General features: G+C 40.1%; 1 protein-coding gene across 6 annotated transcripts in view; it reads right to left on the bottom strand.

Annotated features, from left to right (window-relative positions):
• Positions 1-21,997, bottom strand: part of grik4 (glutamate receptor, ionotropic, kainate 4) — a 354,349-nt gene that overhangs the window by 104,093 nt on the left and 228,259 nt on the right. For all 6 annotated transcript variants that reach the window (XR_006054048.1, XR_006054049.1, XR_006054050.1 and 3 more), the window contains 2 exons: positions 17,763-17,928; positions 1,334-1,512 (listed from right to left, as the gene is read on the bottom strand). Coding sequence is in view for 3 of the 6 variants with exons in the window: in XM_005915839.3 (XP_005915901.1) it covers positions 1,334-1,512; positions 17,763-17,928 (345 nt within the window). In the remaining 3 variants the exon portion in view is untranslated. The remainder of the gene's footprint in view (positions 1-1,333; positions 1,513-17,762; positions 17,929-21,997) is intronic.

Raw genomic sequence — 21,997 nt, 5'->3', positions numbered from 1 at the left:
CTGTTACATCTGGCTTAACACTAACAGCATGTCATAAAAAAGAACATCACACCAACACTCAAACAGGGTGGAGGTAATGTGTTGGTCAATTATTGCTGTAATTGATGGAACCATGAATTCTGCTCTGCACCAGGAAAGCCTGAAGGGGTTTGTGAAGCTAAATGCCACTTGAATGGCTAAAATAAAATAAAATAAAACAAAATTAAATAACATTTTGGAGTGGCCTAGTCAAAATCCAGACTTAAATTAGATTGAGATGGTTACACAGGCCGGTCAATATTCCTCCACAGTGATGTCAAAGAGTCATCGCCACTTATTACAAATGCTCGACTGCAGTTCTAAATTCCTAATTCTAAATATTAGGTCAAGGGAGCAAATCATTTTTACACAAGGCCATGTAGGTTTGGACAGACTGCCTTAATAAATGAAATCATCATTAAGAAACAGGATTTTGCATTTACTCAGGTTATCTTTGCAAAATGTAAAAGCAAAATATTTGAAAACATCTGAAACATCTAATTGTGACAAATATGCAAAAAAGAAAAAAGAAAGAAAAGAAATCAGAAAGGGGGAAAATACTTTTTCACAGCACTGCACATTAAAGTAAACGTGTCTAAGGTCGTATTAATGTTCCACAGCATTAATTACTGGTATGTGCCATTAGCAAAGAAACCACGCAAAGGTCACACTGATATGCTTCTGATAGAAACTGCACTCACTGGTGTTGTCAGTCGTTTTTTCTCTGTTTATGTAAAAGAGGAGGAACCAGTAGATAATAAATTCACTTCATGTGATACACAGTCTTAAAGAAAAAACACTTTAAATAAAATGAATGAAAGGTACAAAAGTGGAGAAAAGGCCTTTGTCTTATGAGTCTGTTCTTAAACTAACCTGCAAAACATTTGGTGAAATCTTACTTCTCGAGACTCAGTCATTGGAATACGACTGGATTTTATGCACTCCTGCATGTGCAGTAATTTGAAAGGACGTGCTTGTTTGGCAACATCGCTTGCGTTCATTTCCTTTTTAATTTAGGCTTAGATTTTGAGCATAACTCTGTCTTTGAAAACCTGTGCCCACTTAAACACAAATTCTTATCATCCATCTTGCAATTCAACACTAAACGACTTAAAACTTTTCCAACTTTCTCCAAATACTGGAGAAAGTTGAACAGTTATCCTTGAACAATTGTTGCCACCGGCATTCTTCCCTCGCTTTCACTTTTTGAGATTTATATGAATGTTGAGTGGTATTAATCCCAGACCGCAGGCACGGAATAAAGAGAGCGTTATCAGTGCATACAGATCACGGCTATCGTGTGTCCCATACTAACCCGCTCCAAAATGATATGTGACATTGTGGCATTGGCATCGACTATTATGGTGGGAGTCTTGTCATCTCGAATCTCCTTTAGGAGTGGGGTCGGGTCCTGGCTGTCATCAAGCATGCGCACAGACAGAGTCTCCTTGGAGATGAGGAACTGCCTGAGGAGCTGCTCCAGGTTTAATAAGCCTGCCGGTAAGACACACATGGAAAAAAGAAAGAAAGAAAGAAAAGAAAAACATGAGAGACAGAGAATTACTCATATTGAAGGAAAGAATCTCCCAAGGAAATGGTACTTTAAATGCATTTTTAAAATTAGGATATATAGCCAAAAAGTTAAGGAAAGTCAACAACATTTAGAAAGTTTGATCCTGCAATGCAGCACGAGCCTAAATATTCAGTGTCCTTATACAGTCGTGTGAAAAAAAAAGTTTTCACAGGACTGCAGAGTCCTGTGAAAACTTGAGTACACTCCCTGATTCAGTAGTTTGTAGAACCACCTTTACCATCAATAATTTGAAGGAGACACTTTCTGTGTGACTTTATCAGTGTCGCTCATGGTTGTGGAGAATTTTTTCCTTAAACGAGGTTAGTCTTTATGCAAGCCTGCCACAGCATGTCAGTGGGGCTGAGGTTAGGACTTTGACTGGGTCACTGTAACACCTTGATTCTTTTCACTTTCACCCATTCTGTTGTAGATTTGCTGCTGCGCTCAAAATAATTCTCCTTCATGACCCAGTTTGGGCCAAGCTTTAGCTGTTGCATGATGCATGACTGCAAGCTGCCCGAGACCTGTACTATGAAGCAGTATTTTCTCATATCCAGGTAATGTCAGACTGGCCCTGGGTTTTCTGTACTACAAAAACAAAACTCTCATCATGGTAAGTTATGCTGGTAACGTAACCTGCTCAAGAGCAGATCCCTAATCAGGTTCCAGATCAGGGATCGTCAGGTATGAAATCACCATCTATTGAGCCTCCAGTTCTCCAGAAAAGCATTACCATTCACGGGTGTTTGCATGGATAGTAGGAAGCTCTTTCAATCTAAAATCTTGCTGTTTTATACTTTGAGTTTTCCAGTTGTAAAAATGTTATTCTTATGAAATAAGCAGTAATATATTATCCTACATTAGGACCTCTGTTTGTACTTTATTTCAAATCTATTTGCAGACTAAGGCTGCAATTGAAATCTGCTTTTATATTCATTCTTAATTGGATTAAACACAACCAAGGTTGCTAAGTAACAACAAAAACTTAAACTGTCTAACATTAATTAAATACTCATTTTCAATATATGTATATATATTTCTTAATGATAGAGTTATGATATTGATAAGTCTCCTAACTTACACAGTTGGTATTAATGTAGCAGCTCTTTTCCACTTTCACTGATTGAAGTGTTTGAAACACACACACATTCGCACAAAACATTTAATACTAAATTACTGTAAAGTCCTTTTCTTCTCACACATGCACCGCTGATTTGTTTGAAGCAGCTATGTTATTTTCAGTCTGTGTTATGTCTTTAACCTATTCATTTTCCCCCTAATGCTATAGTTTCATGTTCCTTTGTAAAATATGCTGCTCTAATGTCAGTCTACACTGATCCATAATTGCCATTGATGAAATGCTGCCATCACCACCCTCTTCACGTGAATGTGCAAACCTTGTGGAAACCATGGGTTTAACTTAGCAAGCTGATAATCAGCTCCGTGCAAGCGATTATCCTGATTGCTAATGTTAGGTTAAGTGAATCAAAGTAACGGGAAGACTGAACGGGATTTGTACTGTGGCTGCAAAACAATTCCAAGTCGTCACCCCTCTGCTACTGTGCTCGACACTTGGTTGCCGATGTGCATTAGGACCCCATTGGTCTCGTCTGTCAAATAAACATTATTCTAGAAGTCTTGGGATTTGACCAGAAGCAACTTTTCTTTGTAAGATTTGACACAGAAAATGCCCTGTCTTCTAAACATACTTGTTCTTTTTCTAATTGTACAATGTGAATTTTAATATTTAATATGCCATTCGAGGCATGCAGAGTCTGAGATGTAGCTCTTGGATTTTTTGCAGTTTTTCTGAGCATTTCATGGTCTGGCAACTTCAGCTTTTATAGAGGTGCTCACACTGGCTGATGATCAATTAATCAATTGCATTTGAATGGCAGCCCACGGCTGCTACTTACCTCCTTAAGTCCTGGAAGTTTGTACTTAATTCTTCTCAGGACTTTACTCAAACGAGTATTATTTTCGTTCAGATCAAGTACACCGATCATCTTTAACGGCGGCTATCGAACTGAAAGCAATGAACTTCTCTCATACTCTATCCCCTGGTAATAGACCATTTGACTCCAGTTGGGTGAGTGGGATTTGCCCTAATTAAAGCATAGCCGACTTAATCATAACACTCTCGGCAGCATTTTACGAGTCACTTTGCATCCATATATTAACAGACCCAGAGAGGATATGGGCTAATTTTCCATGTAGTTGTCTTGGGAAACTTGGAGCATCTGTGAGGTATTTTGGTAGCAGGCACAGAGTGCACAGGTGTGAAGAGAGACACAAACAGGTGGAATATTCACAGGTGGATGAAGCAGCAAAGCAAAGTGAGTTGTAGAAATGTTGATGAACCATGTGTAAAATCATATCTGCTTTTTTGAGCAATGCCACACCGCTGGTACTTCAGAGGTTGATGAACAAAGATAACATGAAAACTTGGACGAGCAACAAAACTGTGCCTGAAATACAAAGAAGATATTTTAACGAATCATTCCCCTGCCAGTGTATCCCTTTAATTCGACATTAAAAATTAATGTGTACTGCAGTTGAAGCGTCATTGTCAATAAATCTGTCCACATCTATATTAATATGAGTGATTCTAAAACTCCACAGATACTTTGTACAGCAAAGCAAGCTTATCCTTCAGTTTACTGAATCTCTGCAGCAATGTCACACCAGCAGGACGTGCATAAATCTACCACATCTAAAGTTTGACTAGCGCCACACCAGATTTCAGCAGCATTACACACAGCCATCCCAGCATAGACCTTCATTAAATCACCTGAAAATGATGCCAGGCTGCTATAAAAATCACACTTAAAAAAAAAAACTCCTGCAAAGGCAACCTGTTGTGATATAATGTCACAGTGTGTCTTATACAGGGAGTGCAGAATTATTAGGCAAATGAGTATTTTGTCCACATCATCCTCTTCATGCATGTTGTCTTACTCCAAGCTGTATAGGCTCGAAAGCCTACTACCAATTAAGCATATTAGGTGATGTGCATCTCTGTAATGAGAAGGGGTGTGGTCTAATGACATCAACACCCTATATCAGGTGTGCATAATTATTAGGCAACGTCCTTTCCTTTGGCAAAATGGGTCAAAAGAAGGACTTGACAGGCTCAGAAAAGTCAAAAATAGTGAGATATCTTGCAGAGGGATGCAGCAGTCTCAAAATTGCAAAGCTTCTGAAGCGTGATCATCGAACAATCAAGCGTTTCATTCAAAATAGTCAACAGGGTCGCAAGAAGCGTGTGGAAAAACCAAGGCGCAAAATAACTGCCCATGAACTGAGAAAAGTCAAGCGTGCAGCTGCCAAGATGCCACTTGCCACCAGTTTGGCCATATTTCAGAGCTGCAACATCACTGGAGTGCCCAAAAGCACAAGGTGTGCAATACTCAGAGACATGGCCAAGGTAAGAAAGGCTGAAAGACGACCACCACTGAACAAGACACACAAGCTGAAACGTCAAGACTGGGCCAAGAAATATCTCAAGACTGGTTTTTCTAAGGTTTTATGGACTGATGAAATGAGAGTGAGTCTTGATGGGCCAGATGGATGGGCCCGTGGCTGGATTGGTAAAGGGCAGAGAGCTCCAGTCCGACTCAGACGCCAGCAAGGTGGAGGTGGAGTACTGGTTTGGGCTGGTATCATCAAAGATGAGCTTGTGGGGCCTTTTCGGGTTGAGGATGGAGTCAAGCTCAACTCCCAGTCCTACTGCCAGTTTCTGGAAGACACCTTCTTCAAGCAGTGGTACAGGAAGAAGTCTGCATCCTTCAAGAAAAACATGATTTTCATGCAGGACAATGCTCCATCACACGCGTCCAAGTACTCCACAGCGTGGCTGGCAAGAAAGGGTATAAAAGAAGAAAAACTAATGACATGGCCTCCTTGTTCACCTGATCTGAACCCCATTGAGAACCTGTGGTCCATCATCAAATGTGAGATTTACAAGGAGGGAAAACAGTACACCTCTCTGAACAGTGTCTGGGAGGCTGTGGTTGCTGCTGCACGCAATGTTGATGGTGAACAGATCAAAACACTGACAGAATCCATGGATGGCAGGCTTTTGAGTGTCCTTGCAAAGAAAGGTGGCTATATTGGTCGCTGATTTGTTTTTGTTTTGTTTTTGAATGTCAGAAATGTATATTTGTGAATGTGGAGATGTTATATTGGTTTCACTGGTAAAAATAAATAATTGAAATGGGTATATATTTGTTTTTTGTTAAGTTGCCTAATAATTATGCACAGTAATAGTCACCTGCACACACAGATATCCCCCTAAAATAGCTAAAACTAAAAACAAACTAAAAACTACTTCCAAAAACATTCAGCTTTGATATTAATGAGTTTTTTGGGTTCATTGAGAACATGGTTGTTGTTCAATAATAAAATTATTCCTCAAAAATACAACTTGCCTAATAATTCTGCACTCCCTGTATAGTAAACTTCCAACTGAAATAGTATTGGAGCAATGCTGGTAGATTAATGGCTTTATCATTTTTGATTGTCACATTTTCAGTCGTTAAAACACACACATACCGTTTGACTCTGAATGCAGACTGTAAGGTTTGTAAAGCATTCTCACTTTAAGCTTAATAACTGATATATGGAGCGACTGCCTCTTCTCTCTCCTGCTGCTCCTTCAATCATGAACCTGATTAATGATCAGCTGATCAGCTTTTCTGTCGCGAGTCCGTCTCTCTTGTTTGTTTATCGCCCACTTTGCCCCAGAAAGAGGAAACCAGTGGATAAACAACTGCAGCACGTTTAAACTTGATAAGCTGTTGTTAGAATTTATTTAATATTACTTTCTACACCAGGATCTTTTTCTACGTAGCTGATGGCTGGTAACTGTGCAGGGGCGGGTCTAGCAAAGTTCTATACATTTTAAATCAGATGAATCTTTTCATCTGATTTAAAATGTATAGAAGACCATTATTGTATATAGGAACTATTAAGTCAAATTGATAACTTAGTAAGCTATAGTACTTTTTCCTTTGGGAAAATACCATCTGTGCAGTCTGCAATTCTGTTAAGGAAAGATGTTGAATCTATTTAATTATTGTAGAAAAATAACTAATTTCTGTGCACTTTTTTTAAACACATGCATTAAATTAAAGTTGATTGCGTCAATTAAGCATTATGAAGCGGAGGGTGGGGAGTGGTTCCCTATTTTATTCTTTTTGCTGGGAGTTGGCAACCCTATTAGTTAGGTTGTTTAATATTTCTGCTAAGTACTCTTTAAAACACCAGAAAAGGGAGGATGGAGTAGGTTTAAGTTTATTAGATTGATCAGTTTTGCTGAACTATGAAATATTTTGGGTGCAGTGTATTTTTTGCATACAGGTATAACCGAATAGCTTTAGTTTAGTTTAGTTTTTTTAAACTTGAGTATGAACATTTATGAGTATGAATATTTATGAGTATGAAGATTTATGATATCGGTATCTGACATAAAAAAGTGATATCGTGCCATCTTTAGTTTGTTGGGCTGTTATCATTACATTTTCCTTTGACTGGCACAGCTGTTTCATTGCAGTGACATTAGCCACATTACTGGCTAAGAAAACATTTATTAATGACACACTCTCTGGTTATACCTGATTTCACCAAGGCCTTTTTATGTTGCTCTGCTGCACCTGCTATGGGCAACCACCGTCTGTGCACCCAAGACAACCCAAGAATACCAAAGACACTGACATTAAAGTTACACTGGTGCCCCGTTCATATCTTGGTAGATCTCCTCATATTTATGTAACATGTCATGAGAAGAGTTTGAAAGGAAGCATATGACTTTGTAGGAAATGACTTGCATTAGCATAGCCTCCACCTGCAGTGTTAAGTATAGAGTAATAGTAAATTCGCAATCCAGACTTTTAGCAGATATTTAATATGATTTATTTCCAAGGCAACAGCCAAGCAGTTCCTGTCACATTTAGGCAGCTTTGGTGCTGCAATTTTAGGTTATCAAGCTCATTCCTCCAGCTTCTGCTGCACATTCTGCACATTAACACAAGCTGCAAAATTGTTCCAGGCATTGTTATCATGCGCTGAGCTTTCGACGTCCGCCTGTTTTTATGGCACTATATCAGCCAACGTGCTTGGGTTCCTGCACCTGGTGACCTGCATGTGTGCACTCGTAAGACATCACCCTCGGCTGCTGCAAGCCAGATCAGCTTCCTGCGTGGTACCATGCAGAATATCTTTGATGAGTTTGAAAGCAGGTTTAGCTTAAGTGCACTCTTTGTCTCCCTCCTGCAGCCTCTCACGTATCTCACAAGGCTTTCAGTATGATTTCATGATGAGTTCATGACATTAGACGCTACAGTGAACTAGACGTTGCTTGCTAAACACAAATACAGTGACACACAGGAGACTGTTCTCCTTAGTGTTTTGGCTGAAGAAGATTTGAAGGGAATCAGAGTCTTTTTCTTTTTACTTGGCTGCTTTACACAACCATGTTGTTCCCTCAGTGTTTGTTCTGGTGAACCAGTTTCAATCAAATGAAAAACATGCAGCTGAATGAAAATTCTGCTCCTGTGTAGTTAGACTTGGATAGATCTCTATACAGAAAAAACAAGTTCTGTGAGACTATAAGTGTGTGTGTGTGTGTGTGTATTCTGTAAATTATCCTCTCCTCTTCCTGAAGACTCGGTGTGTGTGTGTTTTTTTTACTTATCTTCTCTTACTCACAACACAGTTTGAACCCACAGAATTGGTTATACACTTCATAAATCCTACTACAGTTTCTTTTAAGCCTCATGTCACTCATGTCAGCAATAGACATACAATTCATTTACTTTCTTTTGTGAGTTACACAGACGTTTTTCCTTTGAGGAAATAAAATGTGCGCTTATACATCGTTATTGTTTATAATGGCCTCAAATTCACCTCAACATTCTAATGGAAGAATCTTTCCTATTGCTGCTTCCTCGTATTAAGAGTGTTCAAATGTTCAACCACAAAATGCCTTTTATTCTGAAGCTAACAGACATTGTAACTTTTCCAAAATGTTGTCCAATTACCTGCAATCAAACCTCAAAGACTTAACAGTCTTGAGTTTAAACTTTTTCTTGCAACCACAGGTTTGCTAAAGGTTGGTGTCCAATCTAGAAACTATTTTATGCATTTCCAGTAAAATATACTTGCTCATCCAAGAAATCTGACACTGGAACAACATGAAATAATCACTGCGACTTAAATACTGTCACATCTGGCACCAAGATGTTAGCAACAGATTCTTTAGCTTGCTTGCTAGAGTTAAGTCTACTTGCCTTCTTTTCATAGCGCATCCCTGTGACAGGTGTTCCCAAAAACGTGATTCACCAGGCGAGACCAGCTTCTTCCATCGCTCTGTGGTCCAGTCCTGATGCTCACGTGACTATTGTTAGCATGTTCGACAGTGGACAGGGGTCAACACGGGCACCCTGACTTTTCTGCGGCTATGCAGCCCCAAACTTTGATGCATTGTCTAGTCCGACACCTTTTCATTAGAACCAAGATTAGCCTTTTTGTCAATTTGGGCTACATTAGCTCGTATGTTGAATCGAACCACACGGTCATCCCCCACATGCGTTAATGAACCTTGGCCGTCCATGAACCTGTCGCTAGTTCACCACTCCTCATACCTTGGACCACTTTTGATAGATACTGACCATTAGAGACCAGAAACTCCCCACAACAGCTGCAGCTTTGGAGAGCTAGCACTTCTCAAACTCATCCTTTTTCCTGCTTCTAACACATCAACTTTGAGGATGAAACTTGCTTCCTGATGTATCCCACCCACTAACAGGTGCCATGATGAAGAGATAATGACTATTATTCACTTCACCCGTTAGTGGTCATAATGCTAGGCCTGATCTATGCAGTCCTTTGACCTATTCTCGTTAGTTTACATCAGCTGCTCCTTCTCCCATCCCGTTTATACTGCTAGTATGGCTGCTAGTTTCATAGTTTAGTTTGGGAAATCACAGACTGGACAGTTTAGAAACATAGCCATGCATACTCCTCAATAACATAACAGAACACCTTATTAGCACTCACTTCCACATGATTAGATTATTTCAATTTATTGCACACCTAAATGATGATTCAGTAGCCTACATTAACAAGGCTACTGATCGGCAGTCTGCACAGGGGACACATTCACTAAACAACCCAATTTAAGGTGTTATTGACAACTCTTAAATCACTACACTGCATGGCTCCACTTTATATCTCAGAACTCTTGACATCTTATTCCACTCACAGATCACTCGGATCAGTTGCTGTTCCACAGTCTTGGCTTAGAAGAAAGAGGGATGTGCTTTCACTGTTTTGGAACAAACTCTCTCTTCCCATTTAAAACTACATGTACAAACATTTTACAATGTATTCTTAATGCTTTGTCTATTGGCATCATTTCTTCTCTTCTCAGCAGCTTGTTACTCTGGTTTAGAAAGATGGCATAGAAATAAAGGATATAATAATAATAATTATTATTATTTTTGACTACTATTATTAAAGGAGTGGAAACTGCGAGACATTAACAGATGATTTGCAGATGCAGCCCACAGTTTTTTTAACCTATGAAATAACCCCAATTACTCCTACATAATGAACCCTCAGCTCTCAAACCTGTCAAAAAAAAAAAAAGGTTGGTTCTCAAAGCGCCAAGGTAGAACTGCCACTATGAATGTCTCAGTGAAAAAAAGTGTATTTACAGGCCAGACACAGCACACACAACCAAGCCCATCAAACCAGGTCTTAAAGCTACTGTTTAAGAATTCTAACATCTGGATAAAGAGAAGACTTGTCCTTGGCTCAGATAAGCAGGGTTTGAATCAAGAGAAGGCATTACATCCTGAAAGTTTACAAGAGCACACTTATGTTTGTGTGTTGTGTGTTAGTGAGACCAAACGTCCTCATTGGCATGGAGGACACGTGGCTGTGACTCTCACTCAGACACAGATAAAGGTGAAGGCTGACATTCAGCTATAGCAATCACTCATTTACCTTCCAGATATTGTCGGCATAGGATGACTGCAAGAGCACTCTCTCTCTCTTACTCCCATACAATATAAAACAATAAAATATAACAGAATAATACGTAATGAAAATTTCAATGTCTCAGATAAAGCTTTTTAACATACACTCAAAAACCTTTATGACAGCTGTACATTATGGTGACTCATTTAGCCTTGAGCAATAAGTAAGACCTAGTTTTATGACTTTGCCATCACTGGGACCATCAATTTAAGGTGTCGCGGACAAGGTAATGTGTTAAAACACTGCATACAGCGGGTCGGAGCATATTGTCTTTTTCATTAAAACAAATAACCAGGAAAGCAGAGCCATTTGTACAGACGTTAATCCACTGTTCTCTCTGCAAACTGCATTGAAAGAGATTGCTAATATGAAATGGGAGACATGCAATTCTGCAGAAAGGTTAATTTGTTGGTTTCTCAGTATGAATGTTATATTACTGTGTGACAGTGTTTCATTGATAGAAAAAAATCATGAAAAATATTTGTATTTCTTTGTAAAAAAAAAAAAAAAAGAAAAGAAAAGAAAGAAATCCATGAAAATGTTGAAGACAGATGAATGGATTAATGAGCTAATCAGTGATTTAAAGTCTTATTTAGTGACTGTAGCATCTGTGGACTCTAGCTTCTGATTAGCTAATAGATACTAAGGAGGTCAAAGCTCCAGTAACACTTGTATGAAGAGCAGCTTTATTATTGACCAGTGGGTTTTGGCCTGTGACCCTGTTAAAGTGTTGCTGGAGCTTGTTCTTTTCCATGCACCCTGGAAGCAGGTGAAGTTGTGCCAGAGACCTTCCTCCTGTTTGCAAAGAGATACTGCCACACAGTATCCTTGGAGTGAGGAATGCAGATGACTCTCTATTTAAGTGATTTCCTGTGGATCAATATTTTGGGTGACTTCTGATTATGTTTTTTTTGCCTCTGTGTGCACCACAATCAAGATGTCATTAAAGACTTAATTCAAGGAGTTCAATAAAAATTGCTGCAACAACTTTTTGCCATCTTTGTTTTTATACATAGTCCAACATTTAAAAAATGTAAGAAAACTAAAATTAGTTTTAATATATGGACAGTTTTTTTTCAGTGGCTTCCTTGAGTCTAGAACCCATGGACATCACAAAATGCAACACGTCCTTCCTTGAGATACTTTGCCAGGCTTTACTATAGCCACGTTCAGTTACTGATGCATGCTCTAATAGGCTGAGATCAGGTGACTGACTTGGTGATTGAAGAATATCCAATTTTGTTGCCTTGAGAAACTCTTGGGTTTCTTTTGCAGCCTGCTCTGGATCATTATCAATTTTCACTGTGAAGTTCTTTCTGGTTTTGCCGCACGCCCACGCCATAATATTATCTACAACATGTTTGACAGATGATGTGATATGATTTGAACTGATTCTCTCTTTCTCCAAACTTTTCCTTTCCCATCGTTCTAGTTCGTCTTGGGTGTATTTGTCTAAACAATTTTTCCGGCAAAGTCTAATCCAGCCTTTTTGTTCTTGAGTGTAACCAGTGGTTTAAACTCTGTTTCCATTCATATACACAACTATTGACTGTAGAGCTTAATAATGAAATGCTACCCGCTTGGGTGGATGTTATAAAAGATTGTCCCTTAATCATGGAAATAATTCTGTCATCATTCACTTCAGCTGTCTTCTGTGGTCTTTCAGACCTTTTGGTGTTGCTGAGCTGGTCAGTGAATTAATTCTTGTTAAAAATGTATATGATTATTAATTTGGCCAATCTTAATGTTTTCTATGTTAAGTTTATTTTAAAATATTTTTTTCAACCCAATAACTGCTTGATTTTATTGCACTAACATCTTTTTTAAATGTCATATTGACAGATCCACTGATCAACGACCAACGTGAAAATTTAACATTTTGAATCAATTCCAGATGCTTTTTGAGGTTAGTTTGTAATAAAATTGTCTTTCAGAAGTCAATTTACTTTTCAACTTGTGAAAATGAGGACTTTGTGTAAAAATAGCTGTAAGTCATGAATAGTTAATGCAGTACTTTTGTTAAACCTCTTGAATTAAAACTGAAAGTCTGCCCTTCAGCCACACATCTTGATTTGATGTAAAATCCACTGTGGTGGTGTATTAGGCAAAAACCTTACAGATCTTGGTTTTGGATAATCTGTGTCCAGGTAGAGCGTGCAGGAGGAAAAACATGATTCCAGCTTACTCCCTCTGAGCTCTCTGGACAGTTACCTGTGGTATTCATGCATGGACTCAGTTGGGTAATTGTACAGAAGCTGAACTACGTAGCATACAGTCCTAATCACTTGACTTAGCTATTTATAATGTTTTTTGTTTTTAACAAACATCTCCTCTCCTAATTTAAAACGTCTAAAAACTTCCAAAGCTGCAGTTCATTAGCACAGATTTTGATGACTAAAAATAACGTAAAGCCTCAAACAAAAATGAAAAAAATAAAAATCAGTTAAAAAAATAACACTGATTTGTTGATAAGTGGGAGTGTCGGACAAGGAGTGTGAGACAGCTTCTGTCATCCACTGCTTTAAACAGACCAATCACAGAGCCCTGAGTGAGAAATCTGCACAAAAGGCTTTTACCATTTTTTAATTAGACAGACAGATAGACCAACTTTGCACTTTTCTTTAGTAAAGATAAATTCTGCACAATTACACCTGTGGATACAAACTCATTCTCCACAAATCTAAAAACTCATTATTCTGAGTCAACATTATTTCATAAAGCACCAAGACACTCCTACTGCCTTCATCTATTCAATGAGAAGATTTTTCAATTACAAAGTGCAACAAAAGAAACCATGACAACTTGCACCACCACCTTTACGCTGTCTACTGACATTGCTGCCTTTTGCATCAGAAACATAAGTAGCCACGACATAATTACTATGATCAAAGTCATCAGAGAGCCTTTCCTCCCCGAGACCCTCCTCTGCATTACTGCGTTCCCATCATTCTCACACCTTCATACACATTCCTGTTGACAGGTCATTTAGATATCTCTTCCACCCGTCTAACGCTGATTACAGGTTAGTAATAGTAATGCCATTGCGTGTGAAACATGGAGAGAGATAGTAGTCATCCCTGGAACCTGAAAGAAATGGAAAATTGCAATTCATAAGATGGCATCGGCATACAATTATTAGCAGAGAAAGAATAATAAGCTTAAGGCCTAACCTTGCTTTCCAGCTGAGTCTATCAAAGAAGGAAAATAGGCTTTTGCAAGCATTAGTGGACAACTATACGACTGAACCTAAAATTTCTGTACCTACACTGCAGCTACAGATACGTTGAGTTTATTTGATGTTCCATTTTCAGCTTACTGACAGCTGAACCAATCACTGCACGAATAAAAGAGCAGTGCAGCACACCGGCGAATTCTGTGCATGCAGTTTTCATGTGTTATTTCTTCCTGTTAAAGCCGAAACCACAAGAAATAAACAACCTGTGGGGCCTCCTGGCAGGTCTAAAGACTCAACAACACTTTGCGTATTACAGTCTCACAGCACCACTGCCACTGTTAGCGAGGGCTAGCTAGATTAATGTTCGTGCTGGTGTGCACCATGCCTTTGGGCACAGCTTCACCTCCAGTGCTGCCTCCTCAGCCATTACTGGAAAATATTCATGGATTGGCCACGCTCTATTAGGCTGTCACTGGCTTGGGTGATTAATGAGGCTGGCACATGTGAACGAGTAACTGACAGCAGGCTGCCAACCAACCAAATGACTGTGTAAGCTGACAAAGAAGGGTGGAGCTGGTGCAGTAGGAGCCAAACTCGAATGAGTTTCAGCTGATGGTGCTGCTGAACACAATCCTCGACCAACACACACACAAATCCAGGCATAGTGCCATTTCCTGCATTTTCTGTTGAATGAATGAGGGTCACATGAGAGAGTGCAATCAATACAGCCGCGTCATGTCCTGGACCGTCTCCTGCCTGTTGCTAATGTATAATTCCAGTGTGGTTACCTCCTCGCTTTCCCGCGCCACACTCTTTCATATCATCCAAGAAGCACACTCCGCTCTCCTCCTCCTCTCTCATTTCAGACTCCCCTTGGTCTCTTCTATCTACCTCTCATCTCCCCTCATTCTCCTTCTTCTCATTTAATTTCCTTTGCAGTCATCTCTTAGCTCACTGACACAGAATAAGAACCCCACACCCACTCACACGGCCAAAGGGAATAAGAAGCGCAATGTTAAAATTTGTTTATTTTCCCCAAACCCGGGTTTGGGGAAAATAAACTAATTTAAATTGCATAACTAATTTAAATTTAAATAAATTAAAATAAACTAATATTGGTGGCCACCAATAGAGTGCCTAAAAGGTTCACTTGTTATCATGGTTCGCACCAGAGCGGCATTAATACGACTCTCTGTGGAATAAATGTCACAGAAACAGGATTTGATCCCTGAACTGGAAAACTCACAGATACAGGAAATATGTAGGAAAACTACATATTGCACCCCCTAATATTTATTTATATGGGCAAAGTAGGTGCAGGTAAACCACAGATAGAAACACAGGATTGTCTTTTAGTAAGTTTAATTAATTTATACCATTTTTTCATCTTGGAAAGTGTTTAACTGTTTAAAATAACAAAAAAAAAACTATTTTTTTCTCTGATTCATTTATTGTCCCCGAATTTGCATGAAAAAGTGAAAGCCCCCCCCCCCCAAACAAAACTAGCATGTTTTGATGTAACACGCCTAGCACACATCTAAGAGGGAAAAAACTCACCTTAGAGGTTATGAATGAAAGGAGACTCCAAAGTATAGAGCCAAAGACAACCAAAGAGAGAAGTTGAAAGCCAGCAGAACTGAGAATTGAGATAGGCGGGGTAGGCAGCTCACTGTGGCTCATTGCCATCTCTACTCTGTCTGACACATGGTTGATATCTGCAGCCTATTTCCTGTCTTCAAAGGCTTGTGCTGATTAGAAAAAAGGTTAGCTGGTGCCACTCAGGGGGTCACGGTGCCTTTGTCTTGGGAGTTGTAATTACTGCATGCTGAACTAGAAGAGGGTGGGAACAAGCCATGATTTAATCTTCCTCTCTATTTACAAAAATAACTTCTCTCAAAGAGATTTTCAATCGTTTTTAAGGTCATTCAGTTAAGTATCTTCAGAACCTAACACGTCTCACTGACAAAGGGGGCGGTCAGATCACTGGTTGTTAGAGCTGCAACCTCTGCCCTTACTTTCCTTTTGTTTCTCTCAACGAGATGTTTTGTTTTGCGCAAAGTGTTTTAAGAGTGCACACACAGTTTACAGAAAACCCAGCGAGACTGAAGACAGTTTATACACCAGATACAACATAATGCGCTAAATCGTTATTTAGTTGATTTAATAAATGACAATGATCTTGAAAAGGGAGACGAAATAAACGCAATTTATTTTTGGGACGCAGGCGTCGGGCGTGCCGCTGTGAGGGAGTTGTAGCTGTGGAGTGCAGCAGCTGCTTTAGAAGGAAACGTGTCGCAGGGTGAGATGTTGATAAAAGCTGCATCTGTTGCCAGAACACAGTCGGCGCGTGTGCGAGATGCCTGTGCGCGCTAACACGTGTTAAAGGGTGGCAGACGTTAAACAAAAATGTTTGCACTTTGATGGCAGATGTAGGGGAGACAGTTTGCGAGTCTTCCCCACAGGTATGTGCGATTGTATATTTTGTCACAAGCAATGTTCCCTCTAAATTGCGCGCGTGCACAATGCGCACTGCTGGCACGGTCTCTGCACAGAAAAAAATCTGTGTTGCGCACATAAAAAAAAATCCCTAACCTGAACTGAAATTAAAGTAAATACGTTAACAATTCTGTTTTGCAGTGTTAGTCAATAAGTGACTGGCTGCTCCAGTATGGGATTACAACGATGCCACCTTATCCCATAGTCCAGCTAATCACGCGACTCACATTCGTATATACGCAGCTAATCAACGTCGTTGACAGGCTATGACAGCGTCCTTATGTGCCGGTGTTTTAGCTGCCAAAGCGGTATGACTGATGAGGAGTGAAGCCACGTTAATGACAACGTGTACAACCATTGGAGATGTGAGCAGGACAGACGGAACAGACGGAAAAAGTGTGGCCTTTAAACCACTTTTTAAATTGTGTTGATAGGCCACGTAAAACCAGAGTTGTGATACAAAATATATGCAGTGTTTGTTTTTCTTCCTGAGTACTATCGTTGTTTATATTTACTGCGGGAAGAAACGGTAAAAACGGCGTTTTATAAGGAAAACGCTTGAAAGCGCTCTCCGCCTGTGAGCAAAGATGAAACCAAAACACCCGCCACCCTTTCACATTGGTCGAAAAATGTACCACGTCGATCAATCAAAACATGGCATTTAGTTGTTAAGAAACGGGAGGAAGTTTTAGGAGTGACGGCGGTGTTTTGAGATGTGAGAGATTTGCGACGTTTAGTGCAAATCTTGTGTAGTTAGTGTGTAGTGTAGTCAATAGTTTTGTTGTGTGTGTCAGAACAATGAGGCGACTGCTGAATGTTACAGGTGTTGCAGGAGTGATACATCTCCTGTTGTCAGGCCTGCAGGTGTCAGGCTGTTGTTCATAGTGGACAGAAATTATTTTTAGGAGTGGCACAAAATGCCTTGGCTGCATTTTTAGGTAAACAGTTGCAAAAAACTTTGTTGTTTGCAAAACTCAGTAACTTTTTTGAAGAAGTAACTATATAATTAATTGCCCTGCACTGGTCTTTATATGCTGTATTTTGCAGACAGAAAGTTACAGGACTCTCTCCCAGACCACAGACTCATAATCATAACACATATCAGAGCTTTATAAAAAAAAAGAAAGAAAGAAAGTTGTGTTTTCAAAATTGGAGTTCAAGTTATTTTTACTTCCAATAGTGTTAACATACTACACAGGTCATGAACAAGATTTTTTTTACATTTTCATTGTAAGTGGGCTAAAGCAGTTAATTAAAAGTAGTCTAACATAAATGTAAATGCTGTAATTTGATTATTTTAATAAACCATGTAACTTGGATGGATTCGATGCTGGCGTGACCACAGTGCACACGTCCGATGTCACTCACAGTGGTCCAAGGGATCGCTCTGTTTGTTCGCTCAGACACATGAAAAATTTGAGGGAACATTGGTCACGAGTGTGCGAATGCTGTACTCACAGTCGGCCTGGGCACAGATGAGGCAGGCGGTGGTGCTGTTGAAGAAGGTGAGAAGGCCGGCCACGGCCAGGCTGATGTCGGTGTTTGTTGGTCTCAGGTCCAAAGTGGTGAAGCGGGGGAAATGAACCTTCAAAATGTCCTCTGGAGCCACCTTGACATAGGGCACCTGCACAGAGACACTGATGTCAGACTATGCGTTCCACTTTAATTATTTGCTACTGAGATGTAGGAGTTTTTGCTTTTGAGGTGATGTTTAAAATGCAGCAGACGTCTACAAACAGGAGAAGCGTGAAAAAAAAAGAGATTAAAATCAAGAGAATGTGGATGCGAACTGCGGGATAAAATAGCAAGTTGCCAGCAGACAGTCAAAGGAAAGAATAGCTCAGATTAAATCTGTTAAATCTGTTATGATGAACTACAGGCAAGGCTAGCCCGAGGGTCTGTGGTAATGGGCATATTCAGAAAACACATATTTTTCAGTGAGTGAGGCACTGAGGCTCGTGTAATGTACTAGTCTGGATCTAAAAACGTGTTTTTGTTCCACCCACGCAAACAAGCCCTCGTTAGAGAAATCTTCAGCGTGGCACCGCCTCATCACCAGTTATGAAACATTTGTTTACCTGGCTCACAGTGGGGCCGCTCAGCTGCGCACATTTAAGTAAAACACCCATAAAGCACACGCATGCACACAAATGAAGATATAATATATATTTTAGCAGTTATTTATTTATTTTCTTTGTTACCCGATCTTCAGTAATGAAAAGATTTTCTGCGGTATGAGAACTGGCACTATGTGGCCACAGCTTTCACAGGCGAGGGTGGCAAAAGACAACATTGACAAGGAGATTAAAGTACAGACTCTGAACTTTAATTTGTGAAGAAGTTGTAGACCACAGACCATAAATTTTGAATGAAAAAAATAATTAAGTTTACCGAGAAGGCAGAAGCTCTGTAAAAGTTTTTTGGTTTTTTTGTCATTTGTTGCTGTCTTCCAGCAGGAATACAGAGCCAAGTGAAGCATGGCCAAAGGATAATCCCATGAAATTTTGGTGCAGATCTGAACTGATCGGAAAAAAAATCCAGATATTTATGTAGTTTTCACATCACTGAAGAGTAGACTATCGGTCTTGATAGAGGTCAGAACTCTCAGAGCACCTTTCTAGTTGGATTATGGAACATGAACCCCAATAACATCAACAAAACCATGGTATCATCCCTGGTGCTCTGTCAGTTCTCTAATGCATCACCCCACTTGTTTCTTACCTGCTTTAAACATATCAAATTCAAAGCATTAGTGATCTTACTGCCAGCCCACATCAACAGATGGCTCTGCTGATGGCCTTCTACATATCCAAACGACAAATCTCATATTGGGCATGCTGTTTAAGCTGCTTTAACCTTCCCACGGCTGCTGGCTGCTGTGCAAACTGCTTTGCAGCCCACTTCCACCCCAGCTCCTTCTTTCATGCTGTGGAAGACCTAATAAATATCACGACTGCATTGCTCTCTGTTGGGGTCTTGCTGCTGCTGCTCTCTCCGCTTCCATTTATACATATGGAGTGAAGGGGAGGTCTCAGGTTACTGCAGGAGTTGGCTGCAGGTGGATTTTTTTTTGACTGTAGCTGTTCTGACTGAACACGAAATCTTTAGCAGAGGTTAAATGATTGCCCTGACCACTTAGAAATACTCTACTTAGCAATACATTTTAGGAACTGTTGAATAACAGTTATCACAAGCAGCCACAAACACTGTATAAATATAGAGCAAACAGCAAAAATCAATAAATATATCATTCTAAAAACTTAAAAACACAATGTGTGCTTTTAAAAATGGCCATACGCATTCAATAATACCTAATAGAGTTAAATTACTACATTGAGTATTGCATCTTGACATTAAAGTGCATGCTTTATTATACCAGTCCTCCAAAAAAGGAAGTGGACTAAAGGTACGAGTACAAGAAAGCCAGCCAAGCATCATTAAAAATCAATAAATATCTAATTCTTCAATTCCAGACTCACTGTGATTCACACTTCTCAATGAGATTGAGTCCAAGGGTTTTATAGCAATGATTTGCTGTAGCTGTATAAATAGCTGTATTCCTTAGCCACTCCTAATGAATTTATCATCCTGACACTAACAGGTCTATCTAACACCGTTCTAACAGCAGCACATCCCTGCTGTCAGAAGGGAGGTTAAGTATACCGCAGCTAACCTTGGAGCCATCGAGGTTCCCTGAGTTCAGCAACAAATCTGAACCGGGGCTAGCAACAAATCTGCTGAACTTCAGAAAAATCATAAATTACATTCTCCCTCTATTCAAAAACATGACTCCCATCTATTTCCCTCCGATGAAATCCATCTCTGCTTCAGTTCCCAATGTGATAATGTGAATGGATACATGCTGTCGGGGCTCACAGTGAGACCTGGGAGGAAATAGGGAAAGCGGGAAAGTGCGAATGAGTGTGGTAGGTGTCGGGTTGGTCAGCTGGCAAGGCACTGCAGTAGAGCGCAGTGGGGCATGAAGGGGACGCAGGAGGACGTGCTGGGTCCGAAAGGAGGAGCAGGGAAGGGAGCCTCTTCATCATGCCAGATTGCCTGTCTGTGTGTTTCCCAGCACCAATACATTGCATTTCCCCCTTGCACCCATACACCCACGATTGGTTTTCCATCCCTGCCCATCAGGGTGTAATGGAGTCCCTGAATGTCTGAATGGATGGAGGCTCAGCCCCTACTGACATCCTCGGTTCGAATGCAATTCATTCCCATCTAAGAGTGCTAAAATCAGACTAATAGCCAAGCATCACACCGGGGGAAATGTGGCCCTGTTTAGGTGAGTCCCGGTGCATTTTCGCAGTTGTTTTTACTAAAACTTCCTCATTTATAGCTCTTTCTCTACCACTCCAGATTGTTTATTCTTTTTCCACGTCCTCCTTCGCTACCCAGTCTTTCCTTCCTTTTCAGCACTGAGGACTGTTGCTATCCGCCCCTGATGACTAAGGGAACCTGACACGCTTCGATAGGCCGTATCTGAAGCAGTGCGGCTTTAGAAAGCTGCTTACAAAGACACACACACATTCACAGTCACATGCATACACACGGATACATATACTTTGTCCTTTTCCATCAAATTGGCCCACTGGGCCCAACTGCTATAAACGCTGGGGTCCCAAGGGAACTACTTGGCTCTGAGTCTTGAATCATCATCAAATTCCACAGCATGCAGGCAAGACTCAAAAAGAAAATACCCAAATAGACAACCAAATCATTTCTCATGAATTTACCATATTTATTGGAAGAACTTCATTAACACCCATTATTTTATAGTGAAAATCCACTCAGTGATTATTTGCCTTTTCATAAGATAAATACGGTGAAAATGGCTGTTTAACTATAGACTAAATGCAGCTAACAGCAAGGCAAGCGAGGACGTTATATATCATAAACAAATTTCCCTTTAGTCACAGCAACATGATTAATTGGTTGTTAAACGGGAGCAGTCGATGCGCTCATCGTGTGAAAAAGTGTTTAAAATCAAGAGTTTAAACAGGGCTACCGAAAGCAACGAAAATCAATCTCCACATTACTAACAGAAAGCTGTCAGCCACATCAAAGTCACCTGCCAGACTTCTTATCTGCAACCACCAGCTAGTATCAGTCACTCTGCTGGTCGATTAATCCCCCCACCACCAAAAAAGCCAAACATCTTTCCTACATGTGTCTTTGCAGGGCACAGCTTCAAACCAAACAGCTGCAACACTTTCAGTTTAGCTTTGGCACAAACTCACCGTCAATCCTGATCTACGCTGAGTTAATTTTGAGCCAAACTGGCAGGTCTCGCTATTTACGACTTGTTGATTCTCTCCAACTGACAACAGCAGCAATTGTGCAGATTTGTTGTAATGGTTAAAGTTGCACTTTTCACTCTTCTCTTAGAGTATACAATTAAGCAGACAATTCTTATCCAGCTAACATCTAATTTTATAATCTAGGAGTCACTCCTGTCTTTGTTATTTTCTTATATTGATCTTATTTTCAGTCAGATTGCTACCTGCATGTACACTCGCCCACTTTGTTTGCTACACTATGCTAGTTCTGATTTGGTGCCCGTTTTTTTCTTCCGAACTGTCCTAATTCTGGTCCACATTGACATGACGGCATCACAAAGTTGCTGACGATTTGTTGGATGCACATCTATGATGGGAACGTCCCATTCCACCACATCCCAAAGGTGC

The sequence above is a fragment of the Haplochromis burtoni genome, unplaced genomic scaffold (assembly GCF_018398535.1).
Source record: "Haplochromis burtoni strain Fernald_Lab_line unplaced genomic scaffold, NCSU_Asbu1 Contig_15, whole genome shotgun sequence".
Lineage (NCBI taxonomy): Eukaryota > Metazoa > Chordata > Actinopteri > Cichliformes > Cichlidae > Haplochromis > Haplochromis burtoni.
Note: the sequence above shows the minus strand (reverse complement) of the source record. Positions and strands in the feature narration are given on the sequence as shown.